The sequence below is a fragment of the Corvus cornix genome, chromosome 4A, assembly GCF_000738735.6.
Source record: "Corvus cornix cornix isolate S_Up_H32 chromosome 4A, ASM73873v5, whole genome shotgun sequence".
Classification (NCBI taxonomy): Eukaryota; Metazoa; Chordata; class Aves; order Passeriformes; family Corvidae; genus Corvus; species Corvus cornix.
Window position 1 is genome coordinate 16,237,270 of NC_047058.1, and position 16,469 is coordinate 16,253,738.

The 16,469-nt window shown below is 45.5% G+C and overlaps 1 protein-coding gene across 2 annotated transcripts in view; it reads left to right on the forward strand.

Moving 5' to 3' along the window:
• The window catches only part of MED12 (mediator complex subunit 12), a 36,224-nt gene that overhangs the window by 1,189 nt on the left and 18,566 nt on the right, over positions 1-16,469 (forward strand). For both annotated transcript variants that reach the window (XM_039571758.1, XM_039571759.1), the window contains exons 3-20: positions 209-400; positions 2,083-2,242; positions 2,815-2,990; positions 3,273-3,383; positions 3,943-4,197; positions 6,065-6,211; positions 6,499-6,598; positions 8,567-8,703; positions 9,455-9,586; positions 9,979-10,105; positions 10,722-10,951; positions 11,379-11,459; positions 12,332-12,505; positions 12,749-12,893; positions 13,797-13,915; positions 14,067-14,210; positions 14,945-15,108; positions 15,243-15,374. In XM_039571758.1, coding sequence (XP_039427692.1) covers positions 209-400; positions 2,083-2,242; positions 2,815-2,990; positions 3,273-3,383; positions 3,943-4,197; positions 6,065-6,211; positions 6,499-6,598; positions 8,567-8,703; positions 9,455-9,586; positions 9,979-10,105; positions 10,722-10,951; positions 11,379-11,459; positions 12,332-12,505; positions 12,749-12,893; positions 13,797-13,915; positions 14,067-14,210; positions 14,945-15,108; positions 15,243-15,374 — 2,726 coding nt within the window. The remainder of the gene's footprint in view (positions 1-208; positions 401-2,082; positions 2,243-2,814; positions 2,991-3,272; positions 3,384-3,942; positions 4,198-6,064; positions 6,212-6,498; positions 6,599-8,566; positions 8,704-9,454; positions 9,587-9,978; positions 10,106-10,721; positions 10,952-11,378; positions 11,460-12,331; positions 12,506-12,748; positions 12,894-13,796; positions 13,916-14,066; positions 14,211-14,944; positions 15,109-15,242; positions 15,375-16,469) is intronic.

The window sequence follows — 16,469 nt, forward strand, 5'->3', positions numbered from 1 at the left end:
TCAGCTTGAGTCCCTGCTTGGTTATTGTATGAGTTATCTAAAAGCATTCATCTCTGCAAGTACAACAAGGAGTTATTGGCAGTGCTTTGTGTTTCAAAAGTTGATACTGGTGAGACTTCTAGTAGGAAAGGTAAATGAGACTTTAAGTACACTGAACAGGTCTTGACCTTTGAAATTTAATTAATCCTTTTTTTTTCTTCTCCTCCAGATCAGCTCAAATTTTAGCAGTATTATTGCAGAAAAGCTGCGGTGCAACACCCTGCCTGACACAGGGAGACGGAAACCCCAGGTCAATCAGAAGGATAACTTTTGGCTGGTGACAGCACGTTCTCAGAGTGCCATAAACAACTGGTTCACAGATCTGGCTGGAACTAAGCCCCTCACTCATCTTGCTAAGAAGGTATGTTACAGGAGAGGCAGCCTGGCAGGGCAGAGAGTTTAATCTGTGTTTGTTTCTGGAGGTTTTCTGAAGGTTTTTACTGTTTGGAGAAGTTTCTTGTCTATACATCTTGTGAAGCTTTCAGCTTGAGGAGTGGATGTAGGATTTGTAGTGCCCTGACTGTAGTCATCCACACTTAGAGAACTCGTCTCTTGTCTATTCTTTGGAGGTGTGTTCAGCTTTGCCTTCTGGCTTGTACGACATGACTGATTTATTTTAAAGTTCCTTTGTTTTTCAGAAGAGCTGCCACTGTTGCATTTGGTCTGTTGTTTAGATTAGGACATTTCTGTTGTGGAGGGTTTTTCAAGTCCTCAAAAGTCATAGTGAGAATTACTGAAAATAATCACCTAAATGACTTCCCAGACTTCTGTTTCAGTGAGGTGTTCCTGCTTTTTGGCAGAGGAGAGTATGTGTGCTAACACTTGGTCTTGGCCAGGCCTACAGTATTTTTATGCCCTGGGGTCTAGGGGTAGGTATTTTCCTTATAGCTGTGAATTCTGTAGGATATGAAAGAAGGGTCTTACTCTGGCATTTTATCAGGCCTGATAGCAAGGGAGATAACTCTCTCTCAGGGGAGGCCTACAAACAAGGTACTCGGGAATCTGGTGTGCATTGTGGAAAAACATAACTTCCAGTTGCGAAATGGTCTGAGTCACTCCTGGGGGGGAAAATAAAGTAATCAGATTTTCCCAGAATCTGATTCTTTATAAACTTAGTCCTTCTTTGCGCTGTCAGTTTCCTGAGGTCATGGTGAAGGCTTGAACCTTTCAGGGTTTTCCCCTATTTTTTTGCAATGAGCTGCATCAATTTTCATGGACATAGATGTGAAAGAGCGACTGTCAGTAGCCAAGTGGTCTGACTTTGAGGCCACTTGGAAATTGGCCTCAATTGGGAAGAATGTAGGAAACATAACAGGTCAATGAACTGTCAGTAGTTCAGGGATTTGAAGATACCTGCCAAATGGGCCTGTTTTTGTGAATTTTTTTTCATTCCTCTGTGAAAACACACATACTTTTGCTCTCCAGAGTATTGTGTGGAAATGAGCCCCACAGCTGTACCTTTTCCTTCAGTGTGTTATTGCTTCCTGGTTTATAGTCCTGCAGTCTGATGATTTCCTCCTATGTTGTTTCTTGAATTTTGAATCTTGGGCTAGTAAATTCCTTCCTACTATGGTACTCAGTTCTCTGTTTCTCACAGTCTTCTGTTAGGTATTCATGATATTCTGAGACTTCTGTAACCACTCGTTTTGTATACAAAATGAAACATCTTGTCTTCACTTTTTATGTCAGATACTTCCTTACTGACTCAGTGCTTAGTCTGTATCTTTCATAGTTCTTTATGTGCTCTCTGGAGGATAACCTCCAAGATGTTTGCAGGATTCAGGGTGTGGATTTAGAGTGATGTAATTACATTTTCTGTCTTCTTTCACTTTGTTTTGTTTCTGTTTATACTGAAATGCAGCTCTGGTACTGTTGCTTTCTGACCACGGGTGAATTTTGGCAGCAGGTTTTTTGAAGTAGAGGTGCTGTGTTGCTCTGTTCACTTTTGACATTCTCCACGCCTACAGCAGGTATAGCTACTTTAGCTGCTTCAGTTCCTATTCTAAGTGCTTGGTTCAGTTCTCCCTCTCAATTCTGTTACAGGTGCCCATCTTTAGCAAGAAGGAAGAAGTCTTTGGTTATTTGGCAAAATACACTGTTCCAGTAATGAGAGCAGCGTGGCTTATCAAAATGACTTGTGCCTATTATGCTGCCATCACGGAAACGAAGGTGAAAAAGCGTCATGTCATTGATCCCTTCATTGGTAAGCACTTTGTGTGAAGCACTGGGTTTGTCCATCACAGATGTTTCCTTCTTAGCCTGCTCTTGATTAGTAAGAGGTAGCCTGGAAATCCATACAAACTTGTTTCCTGCTGATAAATCCTTGGGTTCTGACATGCGTAACTGTCTGAACAACAGGCCCACCTGTGAGAGTATACTGAAAATTAAATCTTAGTGGCCATAAATACTTTCTGGGAGCCTTACTTTTCTTTCTCCCTATTAAGTTCTACTGAGCTCCTTTGCTGCCTAACCTATTTTTTTCTTACCATACAAAGACTGTAAATTTTCAATTTAGTGATGACTGATTAGCTGCTTTCCAAGTGAGTGTGTGTATTTCCCAGAGAATTTTGGTATGTTGCTCCCTGTCTGTGTTTCCAATTTCATTAAGCATTACTAGATCCTACATCCTTTGCATCCTGGCCTGCTCCAGATTGCTGTGGTCTAGGAGAGTTCCCTGGCTGTGTTCTCATTTCTTTGGGTTTCCACTTATGCACCATCCTGGTTCTTTCCTGCTCCTGGTTGCCACAGTGCTCACTGCTAACCTGTTTTCTCCAGAATGGACGCAGATCATCACCAAGTACCTGTCAGAGCAGCTGCAGAAAATCGCAGAGTTCTACAGACAGTTGCCAGGGCAAGGCTGTGGTTCACCATCAGGACCAATGCCCCAAGAGGTGGAACAGGCTTTGAAGCAGTGGGATTACAATGAGAAACTGGCTATGTTCATGTTCCAGGTGAGGGACTGGCAGAGACTGCTGGGTGGGTGCATAGCAGAGGAGGGTGAGAGGAGTGGATGCCAAAGGATTTATTTCTGCAAAATACCATCTTTCTGTGAATAGACTACTAGAACTATATGCAGTTTTGAACTCAGTAATAGGACAGGGGTAGCACAGAACTGTGAAAACTTCCAGAGTTATTTCCACTGTTGGAAAGCAAGCTGCTGCTGCTGCTCTGCCTTATCTAAGTGGAGGTTACTTCAACTTCTGTCCATTTGGTCTGCTTTTATCTGTGTGCAGGATGGCATGCTGGACCGGCATGAATTCCTGACATGGGTCCTCGAGTGCTTTGAGAAGATACGGTCAGGAGAAGATGAATTTCTGAAAATGCTCCTTCCTTTGCTGCTGCGGGTGAGAAGAAAGGCACTCCGCTTGCTTTAGGAGAGTGCTTTGGCTGTCCCCTTCCTATTGCCTAAGTGATTAATGAGTTATTTTGTACCAGTAACCCTAAGGAGTGTCCCTCTGAGCATCCTTCTTAGCTCTTGCAAGGATGTCCTTCTAGTCCTGCTCTCTTCTGGTTTTTATTCTCCTTTACCCTTTTTTCCTGCACTGGACTTGATAATCCTTGCCCGTGTCACAGCTGTGATAGTTCTACTGATTGTGCACCAGTACCTGGAAACTGCTTTTTTCTTTCTTTCTGTTACAACAGATTCTAGGCACACCTTTGAAGCTCTGGGAAGGCTGGGTGTGGGTACATTTTTATATGTGAAGTCATTGCCAGAGAGCATTTCAAGGGTTCTTCTGATGCTTAGTAGCCAGGGGGTGATCCATGATGCTAAGGAGCTCTCTGTAAAAAGGGACTGCCTCTTCAAGGCAGTGTCACACACTGTAATACTTTGAGAAGGTCGGGGTTTTTTTCTTGTGTTTCTTGTGACAAGGATGTTTTCCCCTCCTTCCATCTTCCCTGCAGTACTCTGGAGAGTTTGTGCAGTCTGCATACCTGTCCAGACGTCTGGCCTACTTCTGCACCCGCAGGCTTGCTATGCAGCTGGATGGTGCTGGTGGGCACCCACCACACATCCTATCTGCCCAGGCAGGGAATGCTCTTCCTTCAACTCCCACCCCTCAGCCAGCTGCAGGGAATCCTCCTCCCAGCCCTTTCAGCGACTTGTTACTGTGCCCCCAGCACCGGCCAGTGGTGTATGGGCTCAGCTGCATCCTTCAGGTAGGTTTAAGTGATGGTGATTCTGGGGTCAACAGGGACAATTTACACTGTGTGCCATCACCGAAAAATCATTACAGTCTGAGTCAGCAGCTTCCTAAGTATCAAACCATCCTTGCTGATGTGTTACAGAGCTTGTGTCAGACATCAGTGCTGTTGCAGTGCCCTTGACTGACTTGCATAAGAAAAATGGGCTGGAATAGAGCATTTTGCTCTACTCACAGGTGCCTCGCATGGCTGGGAAAGCTTTACCAAAGAAGGGATGGGAAAGAAAGGGTTACTTCCCATTGTGTATGTCCATAGCAGGTTGTCATCCAGGAAAGGAAATTATGCCAGAAATGAAAGTGCTTTGTAATTTTGGCCACTCTTAAAAACAAACATTCCCGCATCAGGAAAAAAGTTCCCACAGAAAAAGAAAAAAACCCCCACAACTGAACAGCACGCACAAGAAACAGCCGCTCCCACTTTATGGAAGAATTTAGTGGTTTAGGAATGGCAGCAGGCTTTGAAAACTACTCTAAACTCATATTCTTTTTAGGTGGGATTGATTAAACCTTACATTGCAGTAAAAGGGCAAGTTTGCCAAAGCCTTATTGATAGATGTTATGTTTGAAGAACAGGTGCTGTTGTGACACTGGGATTCAGTCCTTACTGTCCTTGTGTCAGGAAAAGATAGGCAAGTTCTGTTCAGTGTGTGCATTCGTTCATGATTGTGTTTTTCTCCTTCAAGAGGAGAGTGACTAGTTCAGGCGGGTCCATGCAGAAGGAGTGGAGATAGTTCCTTCCAGGGAAGAAAAGACATGTTAAAGCAGAGAAGGTTCCAGACAGGAAGGTTCCATCCAGTGCAGGATGGAGCAGGAGTTGGAGAGGAAGAGAGCACAAAGCTTGGGTACCTGCTGCTCAAGAGAGAAACTTGAGATGAAGGAGCCCTGACAGGATCAAGAAGCAGCCAGCCAGCTCTCAGGGAAAGAGAGAAAGAGAGAAAGAAAATTCCTGTAGTACAGTTGGCTAGAAGTAAGGACCTTCTGCAAGGGTTAGAGAGCAATGTAGGGTTATAAATAACCCCTTTGGATTCTTACTAAGTCTTTGGCTTTGTTTGCTTTCTGTTGAAGTTTGAAGGGTTTTTATTTCTATTTTCTATGTGATAAAACATGTCTTTAATGTAAAAATTGTGTTTCGGAGCTTACTCTAGAGAAAACAGATGAGCATATACACCTCAGAGGTTTGGCTGATTTGGAGTTCGAGCACAACCTGCTTAAAAAGTTAACGTTGGTTAATGATGGTCTGATCTTTAGTATATCTCAGTGGAAACAGCTGCATTTCTAAGAGTGCACATAATTAACCTTTGTTGAAATGTTCTCAAGATAAGCACATTCCTTAGTTTGAGTGTCTAAAGCAGCTTTGTGAGCCAGAAGGTATAGGGGAATATTATAGGAATTGTTCAGTGATGTTTTGTCTGTGTTTATGTGAGTGTACAAGATCATAAAAGAATGAGAATGCATATAGCATGGTATTGTTACTATAATAATCACACTTGTGTTTGTCAAACAGTATGGTATAATTAGTTTGGGTCTGTTACCCGCTATTTCTTCTCAGACTTTACTCTTGATGAGAGTTGTAAGTCAATAATGTAAACACTGGTTCTGGACCATGAGGGCTGGATTGTGCATTGGAGCATTGGACTGTGATCCAAAGGGTCTTTCAGAGCTTAGAACAAAGAAAACCCCTTCCAAATAGTAAATATGTTGTACACAGGATAATGAATGCTTGGACAATAGGATGAAGTAGTGGTTAGTTCTGTAGAAAGTCATGTAACTTAATGTTTTGGCCTTAATTTGCTCAGTGATACCGACTTTTCTATCTGTTGCAGAGTATAATTTTGTGTTGCCCGAGTGCCCTTGTGTGGCATTATTCCTTGACTGATAGCAGGATAAAGACTGGCTCTCCGTTGGACCACCTGCCTATAGCCCCATCCAACTTGCCCATGCCAGGGGGGAATTCAGCCTTTACACAGCAGGTAAGCAGCCTTCAGAAAAGGGAGCTCTTGTGGTTTGGGATAACAGCTGTTAGCTCTTTCAGAATTTTCTTTTCATGTTGTGTGATAAGCAGATCTGGAGGTGCTGTCTCACTCCCAAGGAATTAAGTGCTCTCATTCTGCTATAAGCCAGACAGTCATGTCCTTGGAAGATGGGCAAAGTCTAACCTTAAGTAGAATTGCTGTCAATGTCTCTGTTTTCTAATAATTTTGTTCACAGGACTTCTAAGGCATCCTTTTGTATGTTTACACAAGTCTATTGTTTCTAGGTTCGGGCAAAGCTGCGTGAAATTGAGCAGCAGATTAAGGAACGTGGCCAGGCTGTGGAGGTTCGCTGGTCATTTGACAAGTGCCAAGAAACCACAGCAGGTAACTTGCTGTAGGCTAAAGTTTCTCTCCCCCTGATCCATGTGCTACTCTGATAAAATCCCTGTCTGGCTATTCTTTTTCATTTTTTCCTATTTACTACTGTTCATATTTACTGTCAGCAGTAAGACATGGCTCTTTTTCTTTCCAGTGCAAAATCTTATAAGGATCCATTTCTCCAGTTATAGAGGGAGTTTCTGTTACTGGAAGCTGGAAATATGTACCAGGGAACTATACTCTTGTCTATGTGCCATGCTCTGATGCTTTCCCCTAAGATCTGCTGTTTGCCACAGTGAAAGTCAGGATATTAAGATGGGTGGACCCTTGCCTGACTGGTACAGATTTCCTTGGGCAATGAGCCCAAGCAATGAGCTCACAGAAACTTCTCATAGAATCATAGATAGTTTGGGTTGGAAGGGACCTTAAAAATGAAGTAGTCTCAATTTCCCTGCTATAGGCAGGGACACCTTCCCCTAGATCTGGTTGCTGAGGGCCTATCCAGCCTGGCCTTGAACACTTCCAGGAATGGAGCATCCACAATTTCTCTGGGCAACCTGTCCCACTGCTTCACCATGTTCAGAGGGGAGAATTTCTTCCTAACATCCAGTCTCAGTCTATCCTCTTTCAATATTAAGCCATTCCCCTTTATCCTGCCCTTGTAAAAAGTTTCTCTCAAGCTTTCTTGTAAGCCCCCTTTAGTGTGAAAGGCAACAGTTAGGTCATCACCTTAGAGCCTTTTCTTCAGGCTGAGCAATCCCAACTCTTCCAGCCTTTCCTCCTAGGAGAGGCATTGCATCCCTCTAATCAACTTGATGGCCTCCTCTGGACTCACTCCAACAGGTCCATGTCCTTCCTGTGCTGGGGACCCCAGAGCTGGAGGCAGCACTGCAGGTGGGGTCTCTCCAGGGTGGAGCAGAGGGGCAGAATCCCCTCCCTCCCCTGCTGCCCACAGGGCTTTTGCTGCAGCCCAGGACACACTTGGCTTTCTGGGCTGTGAGCTCATGTTGCCGGCTCATGTCCAGCCTCTCCTCCACCAGTACCCCCAAGTCCTTCTCTGCAGGGCTGCTCTCCAGCTGTTCATCCCCCATCCTGGATTGATACTGGGGTTGCCCTGCCCCAGGTGCAGCACCTTGTACTTGGCCTTGTTGAACCTTGTGGGATTCCCATGGGCCACTGCTCAAGCTTGTCCAGCTCCCTCTGGATGTCATCCATCCTTCAGGAGTATCAACCAAACCACTCAGCTTGGTGTCATCTACAGACTTGCTGAGGGTGCACTTGATCTTTGTCTATGTCACCACTCATCACTGATGTCCTTTGGGACTCTGAGCCTTTGACCACTACCCTCTGGTTGTGACTGTCCAACCAGTTTCTCATACACTGAACAGTCCAGTGTGCCTGGTGCTGTGTAGGCCCTCCCATTGCCAGAAAACCTCAATATTTTTGCAGTGACACCAGCCATGGAGCCATGTGTTAATAGACTGGGCCCATCTGTTTCTTCCAATGTCATTGCCTGTAACTGGAAGGATAGAAGAGAAAGTAACCTGTGTTCCAGAATCCCTTGCTAATGGTCGGTCCCAAGGTCCAGAAGTCCCTTTTGATTATCTTTGGACTACACTTGCAACTTCATCTCCTCCTGTGTGGGAGACCAGGAACTGGTACAGTCTGAGGGCTGTACCAGGCTAGGAAGTTTCATGATTTCAATGTCCATAACTTGGGCCCCAGGAATGCATCAGACTTTACCCTTAGAGAAGGGTGCATCTGGCGTTTGGATAAAGGGCCCAAATGCTCTGTTCCTCTTAGAAGAGAATCACCTACAGCTACAACCCATCTTTTTTTTCCTTGTGGAACTGGTCTTGATATGAGGTGTAGGCCTTTCTAACCTTGGCTGACCTTGACAACACATCTAGTGTTGCTCTAGAGTCTGTTGTACCAGGTGCCAAATACACATTTCTCTTCTCTGTTCTCTTCTAGGTTTCACTATTGGCCGTGTCTTGCATACCTTAGAAGTTCTGGACAGTCACAGCTTTGAAAGATCTGACTTCAGCAACTCTTTGGATTCCTTGTATAACAGGATATTTGGGCTGGGTCCGACCAAAGACAGTCATGAGGTGCTCTGGGACTTTGCTGGGCCCTGGTCTTGGATGTGGCTGTGTTCTTGTTTATATCCCACTTGTTACTGTCCTGTGTCTGCAGAGACATGTCTCTTTGGCCAAGAGACATGATCTCCATTGAAAAGGATTTCATGCAGCCCTGTTAGGGAAATACTAAAATGAGAAGGGGGATTCTGTGCTCTAGAAAGTCCAACAAATACGTGTAAGCTTGAGAGAATTCACTGATGAAAGATATCAGTCTGCATACCAGATTGGTGCTAAGGACTTGTTGTGTCAGTACTAGCCTGGTCATATTTTGGGCTGGCTGCTTATTCTTGGGAGCTCACAGTTCAGGTTCCTCTTAGCCTGGGAGGTGATGTATTTATGATGTGTAGGGCCACAGTGCATCCACTGCTGCATTGGTTCCTGGCAGTGAGCTGCAGGACTGGCTGTTTGTATACTTCGCATGAGGGTGTTGAGAAGTTGTGTTGTACTTAGTGCTGTGATTAGCACTCTATAGATGTGCTGCTGGAAGAGAGATGATTTTCTGGAGCAGAGTCAGTCTGGAGATTTGTCAGGGGCTGTGGAACTCATGTTGCAAAATGGAGTCAACGCAGGAGGGCTCTAGCTTGACATCTGTCCTCCCTGTTAGGAGGAGGGGAACGTAGTAGTCTTCAGGCTCTGTTCCATGGGGAGCAGACCCACTGTTATATCTGCTTCCCTTTTCTGCTTGGCTCAGGTTCTCACTGCAGTGCTTATATCCCCCCAGATCTCCCCAGACGATGATGCAGTGGTGGCCTTGCTGTGTGAATGGGCTGTCAGCTACAAACGGTCTGGGCGCCACAGGGCCATGGTCGTGGCCAAACTCCTGGAAAAGCGTCAAGCAGAGATCGAGGCTGAGGTAGGTCCTTATTCCTGGAAGGCTGGGAGCACTAAAGGAGAGCAGAGGTTACCTAATTCAGATTACACCGACAGGCAAAGGCTGATCAGCACAGTGCCTCTTGTCACTGGTGCTGCTAATTATGGCATTTGCTCCATCTGACCCAATGTAGGTCATAAATGAGCCTGTGGGATGGTGCCTATCCCATTTCTTGGATACATTTGAGGACAGCTGATTGCAGTGCGGAAGCGCTGACATACTTGGAGACTGTGAAGTAGCTTACAGAAACCTGTGTGGTGGCTTGTTTATAAGAGCAAGATAAAAAAAGAAGTCTTCAAGAGAATTTTTCTGAGATTTACGGATAGGAAGTTTCTCCTCTGTGTCAGCAGTTGGTACTTTTTCTGTTTCTGCAGAGGTGTGGGGATTCTGAAGTCGTGGATGAGAAGGGCTCCATCTCCTCAGGCTCTCTCTCAGCAGCCAGCGCTCCTGTCTTTCAGGATGTCCTTATGCAATTCCTTGACACTCAAGCTCCTATGCTAAGTATGTAAATAAGAACTTGTGGTCTCCCAGTTTTCAGATTTCCCTCTCTTGCGAACTTGCAGTTCTCTTGTGTGTAGATACTGGTCTAAATTCTCTGTCTGGCTTCATTGCAATTCAGAGCTTACCTTGGAGAGGAAGGAAAAGCAGCTTGTAGGGCCAGATGACAGATTATGCAGAGGCACTTCTGTTAACAGAGCATTGACCAAGGATAGATGAGTTTAGCTTAATCAGGAATTGCTTCAGGCTGAGAACTAGAGGGAGGTTTTTAACTGATTACAGAGCTCTGGGTCTCAGTGGAAGTTCTGCAAACAGATTAAGGGTGATAGGGTAACAGGTCTGAATGATGCAGGCAGCTGTTTATACACCTAGGAATAGCACTTCCAGGCTAAAGTCCAGTGCCTCTAGGCTGTGACACTGGAGAGCTTTTGACTTAATTGCTAATTTTTGAAACTGGACTTTCTGCTTTTAGTCCCTCCTGTAATCTCAGAACTGTGTGTCAGTCACTGTGTTGACATGTCAAGAAATGCGTTCTCTTGCCCTAGGTTAGGTGGCTGGTGTTGCTTACAGTGGTGCAGAACTGCTCTGATAGCCCTGACTGTCTGTGTTGTCCTTTCAGCTGATCCAGGGAAGGAAAATGAGAAGGTGGAGTTCTTTAATCTGGTGCTGCTGTTCTGTGAGCTAATCCGACATGATGTCTTCTCCCACAACATCTACATGTGCACGCTCATCTCCCGGGGTGATCTTGCCATGGATTCTCATGGGCCTCGCCCTCCCTCACCCTTTGATGACCCTGCTGAGGAACATGACAGGAAGGAGACAGAGGGAAGCAGTGGCATCAAGCTGGAGGTGAGAGCATGAGCACCATGGCCCTCCTGTACATCTCTGTGTTGTGCTTGCCTGTTTTTACTAGCTTTGCAGCCTCCTTGCTATTACCTGCTGGAGGATGTACCCCGGTTTCCTGCTCTTCCTTCCCCCAACCTTTCCTTAGCATTTCAATTTAAGGTTGTGTTCTAAGTGACTGGAAAGGACCTGCAGATTGCAGAAGGGTAGATAGGAAAATCTTGCATGGCTTGAAACAGCAGCATATAATGAGGTGCTGTGTGAGGCCTGTCCGTGATATTTGAGGTGTATCAGGCTCCAGCTTGCCAGGTACTATGGGTGTGGTGGCATATTGCTGTCGCTGTCCAACATGGACATCAATGCTCTAGTCAACAAACATTTTCTTGTTCCCTGATGCATCACTGAGATGTAAAGCTGCTCTGTCTGTTCCCAGGACACAGGTCTTTCAGAGCCCATGGACATTGACCACAACCCCAGCATGCTCTTTGATGACATGGAAAAGACAGACTTTTCGGTACGTTCCAGCATCTCCTACCTGTTACTCAGTAAGTAGGGTCAGGGTGTTGTAGGGAGCCCAGGAGCAGCATGTGCCTTGCTTTTGTGTATCTGCTGGAAGTGGCTGGGTTGTAAGGCAGTTGACACTGTAAAAGGCCCTTATAACCTATTTATGTAGGTTGGTGTTCATTCAGAGTAGAGTGAGTCCCAGTCATTCCTGGGACCTCTTGTGCTCTGGCTACTGCCAGCCCAGTGTTTGGGCAGGGTAGGAAGTGGGCTGCTTGGAAGTGGATGGGAAATGAATGACCATGATGGCACCAGATTGGGAGTGACCAGTTGGAGAGGTTTTCTTGGTCCTGGGAGAAGACACTAGTCTGCTTTCATCCTACTGTGTGGCCTTCAGTACTTCTTCAGGTTTACAGTTCTTCATATCTGTGGCCATAGCTCATGGTAGCAGAACACTTTGAAGCACTTAGTAGTAAAATTAATTTGTGGTGCTTGAAAAATGCCTGAGTACCTACATCTATCCAGCCATTTCTGACCTTTCAAGGTACATGTCAGGCAAGTGTGATGCAAAGCTATATGCTTTCCCAGGATCCTCACTCCTTCTGTGGAAGAGGTTGTTTCCAAAAATCTAAGCCATGAATTTATTACTCCTACTGTGTTATTTCCTTTTGTGTTTAACTTAATATACAACATGGACCAGAAGCAAAAGTAGGAATAGTCTCCTAGCACATTACCTTGATTATTGTGTTAAGAACTGGCTGTTTTTCCAACCCTTCCTGTTCCTGCTCCTTTTTAAGCCTGAGCAGATGTACATTCCTTCAGCAATCTTTACTGTTGCATGACCATGTTCCCTAACTACATTTTCTTGTTCTTATGTCTCCCCAGATGTTTTCTCCACCAATGCATTGTGAATCTAAAGCCAGCCCTTCCCCTGAAAAGCCAGATCCTGAAAAGGAAGCAAAGACGCTGCTGAAGGATAAGTCTGTGGAAGGAATGCTAGCATCCCTGTATGACCAGCCTCGGCACATCCAGTATGCAACACACTTCCCTATTCCTCAGGTACGAGACTTGCTCCTAACTGCTCCCCTGTTGCTTGCCTTGTGCACTGGTCATGAGGCTGCTGTCTCTCCCTGCTGTGGCTGAGTAAGGAGCAGTCCTGCTTTTCTGAATGGCTCCTTGCTTACTCCCAGCAAAGCTTCTGAGATGAAGGTTTTATTTTTCTTTCAGAGATCCAGATGTGAAGCAAGATTAAAGCATTCAGCCTTGTAGTTGCTAATGCAGTTGTCTCTTTTGGTTCCCCAGGAGGAGTCATGCAGTCATGAGTGTAACCAAAGGCTGGTAGTTCTTTTTGGGGTTGGAAAACAACGGGATGATGCTCGGCATACAATCAAGAAAATAACTAAAGACATTCTAAAAGTCTTAAACAGAAAGAGCACTGCAGAGACAGGTTAGTAGAGCTTGAGACACTCCTTTCTGAAGTTAGAGTATCTTTCCAGTTGGCTGACTCCCTTGTCTGGAGTCTCACAGTGAAAGGATTTTACACAATCTACAGTGTCTGGTAAGAGGTACTAGAGAACGAGTCTGGAGTGGTGGTCTGTTTTCAAACAAACCAGCAAGTAAGACAGTTGGTTTCCTGCTGGCAATGTCTGTTTAATTAACTTGTCTTCAGAAGAGAATTGAGTCATACAAGGCTGAGAGTGAGACCCTGGCCAAAACTTTGGCTTTTCAGATTTTATTTTATTTATTCTTGCATTTAGATCCTTGCTCAAGAAGCAGAAAATACTTTGCCAATGCATGTTTGACAAAGACTTCGCTGAATATACACTGTTACACTTCAGGCACGTGCTAAATGCATAGGATAGGAAATTTGGATAGCTGGGTCAAAATCAGCGGAAAGCCTCTGATGTCCCACAGCTGAGAATCCGGCTACAATTTTTCTTTCTTTGTCTGACGCCTGAAAGGCAGCTTAAAATGTGGTAGAAAGATGATGCTTTAAGAGGTGGAGTACTCTGACAAAGAAACTTCTGTGGCTGAGCATCTCCAGTCCAGAATGCCTGTTCTCATCAGGGAATAGGTATATCTCTAAATCAAAACAGAAGGATATTCCAAGTAGTACTTTCATTTGGGATAAACTAGATGTCAGCCCTGCTGTCATTCTTAGGTTAGGAATTCCTTAATGTTTGGGGTTTTTTTTCAATTTAAGATAGTCCTTATCAACTTAAGGTCTAGGACTCAGGCCTTTTGCCTATGCTTCATGACAGGGGCTGATCTTGCTGGGGAACTGTCAGAAGCTGATGGCTGATGTTTAATCAAGCCTAATACTGTTTTCTGATATTTTCAACTTTGGTAGGTGGGGAGGAAGGCCAGAAGAGGAAAAAAAGCAAGCCAGAAGCCTTCCCAACAGCTGAAGATATCTTTGCAAAGTTCCAGCACCTTTCTCACTTTGATCAGCACCAAGTCACATCTCAGGTATGAAAATTTCAAAACTGCTGTCCTTCTTGGGCCCTGACTGTATCTCTTTGTGTTACTGAGAGCAGCTTCCTGGACAGAAAAAAGGAGGTGAGCCTGCTGAGGGACTTCTGAAAGGGGAGATAGACTGTGTGTTATCTTGCACTTGCAGGTATCTCGTAATGTCTTGGAGCAGATCACCAGCTTTGCTTTGGGAATGTCATACCACCTGCCTCTGGTACAGCACGTGCAGTTCATATTTGACTTGATGGAATATTCACTCAATATCAGTGGTCTTATCGACTTCGCCATCCAGGTAAGGGCAGTGTGCTCTGGTGCTTCCTGGGGAGGGATTTGTCCACCTGAGAGGCAGCAGATCTGTGCTGTGATAGTTGGCCTGCTCTGGTCATCACTGGTGACCCTCTGACCTGTGTCATGAAGGTGGTCAGATTATATGGTCATTGTGATGCTTCTGGGCTGCAGCTGTTAGGAATAGGTTGTGTGTGGCAGATAGTCTTGCATGTTCTGTTCTCAGGATTATTCTTCCAAAGGATTTGGGCTTGTCTCCAAAGGACTTGCATTGCATATCTGTCCCTGGTTGCAGCAGGGCCTTGTTCTAAATGAGAAGGGGGTTGTCTGTCCCTGGCACCTTGCCTAACTTGCTCCCCTGGAAAGATCCTTGGCACATGGCAGCTCAAGCTGCCTTCTGGATCCTGCTAAAATCCTGTTGCTGTTTCTTCAGCCTGTACCAGGTGTCTCTTGAAGCCTAGCCTGGAAAGGATATCAGAGTGAGATTTATGCAGGATAGAACTACCAAACAAGCTGCTTGATACTGCCTGTCCCAGTCACCCTCTGATACCAAGCCCTGACAGCCCCTTGTACTGCCTGAGACATTGTGCCAACTGTTCTGGGGTACATCCCTAAGCAGAAAGTGCCTGGCAGTGCCTTTCCTGGCAGGTCCTATAGGCTGTGGGTTTGGTGTGCCTCCTCCCTTTCTGACCATACCTTACCCCTGTGGCTGTTGAAGGGTTTTTCTGTCATTGGGTGCAGTTGCTGAATGAACTGAGCGTGGTGGAGGCAGAACTGCTGTTGAAATCCTCCGACCTTGTTGGCAGCTATACCACCAGCTTGTGCCTGTGCATCGTGGCTGTGCTGCGGCACTACCACTCCTGCCTTATCCTGAACCAGGACCAGATGGCTCAGGTCTTCGAAGGGTAAGGGCATCTCCCTCTCACAGGGTGTAAGGAAGCAGTGTGTGTTCTGGGGGTTCATAAGGGGCAGGGACATCTATATCCTACCCAAAAGGCAGCTACTCAGGGTTCAGCTCACTTCTTTTGTCTCTCTGCAGTCTGTGTGGGGTGGTGAAACATGGCATGAACCGCTCGGATGGCTCCTCAGCAGAGCGCTGTATCCTGGCCTATCTCTACGACCTGTATACCTCCTGCAGTCACCTCAAAAGTAAATTTGGGGAGCTATTTAGGTGAGTCTGATGCAGCTGAGATGCAATGGGTACTGCTCACTGTAGCACCTTGACTTAAACTTTGCTTTTGATCTTGTTTGATGGGATTGCTCAAGAGCCTCTCAGTGATTCAGTGGATAATCTTGACTCTTAAATTACCATCTTTTGGTAAATTACCTCAGTAGTCCTCTGTACCTCCACAGGTCTGTACCTACCCCACTCCTGGAGGATAGATGTAGATAGTTTTGTTCCTGCTAAACTGATGACTGAGCAGTTCATCTTAAAGGTGGTTCTCTGCTCCCTAATACTCCTTGAGCTGTTTCTGAACCTGCTCTGCTTGGTTCTGGGTTTGTTCCTGTGCTACTTTGCACTCCTTTTTCTGCTCCTGTTGGCTGTTTGGGTTCTGCTGTGCTGATGTTGCCCCCAGGTTCTGTCCCATGGGATTAGTTTATGCTGCGACCTTCTTATCTTGGGAACTGTCCCTCCACTAGCTTCCATAGCCACCCAGAGATGGAGTCCACATATTTCCCAGGCTTTGTGCTTACCTGATCCTGTGAAGGGGTAATTCTCCTGACAGCCCCGTTTTGCAGTACAATGCTTCACTTTGTCTTCTCTCTCAGCCCCTGCTCCCTATTAGTGTTTCCAGTGCAGGTGTGTTGTGGGACCATCTGAGCCTTGGTGTTACCCCCCAGTGAGGGGCTGTGAGAATGGCTTTTGTCTTGATATCAGCTGGCCAAACTCCCAGCTACAGAGAGCATTGGAAGTCTCTCTCTGGACTGAATTGAGAGCAGGAGGGATTGCTGTTGTCATAGTTTGTCATAGTGGAGTTCTTTGAAGGAGTTGTCATACATACAGAAATGAGAAACCTGATACTAGTCTTAACTGAATTCCCAAAAGCTGCTCAGCAAAACTTTAAAGTAAGTGGCCACAGATAAAAGGGAATAATCCCTAGCAGGCAAACAGTAAGTTAGAGATTGAAACAAGGAGTTCCAAAGCACTCTGCTAATTCTTGTGCTGTTTTATGCCTTAGAAGTGTGAGTGGTGATATCAAAACTTTTCATATAGCTGTTACTTAGCATATAATAGAAGTTGGCTGCAGGTTTTTGTAGTAATTGG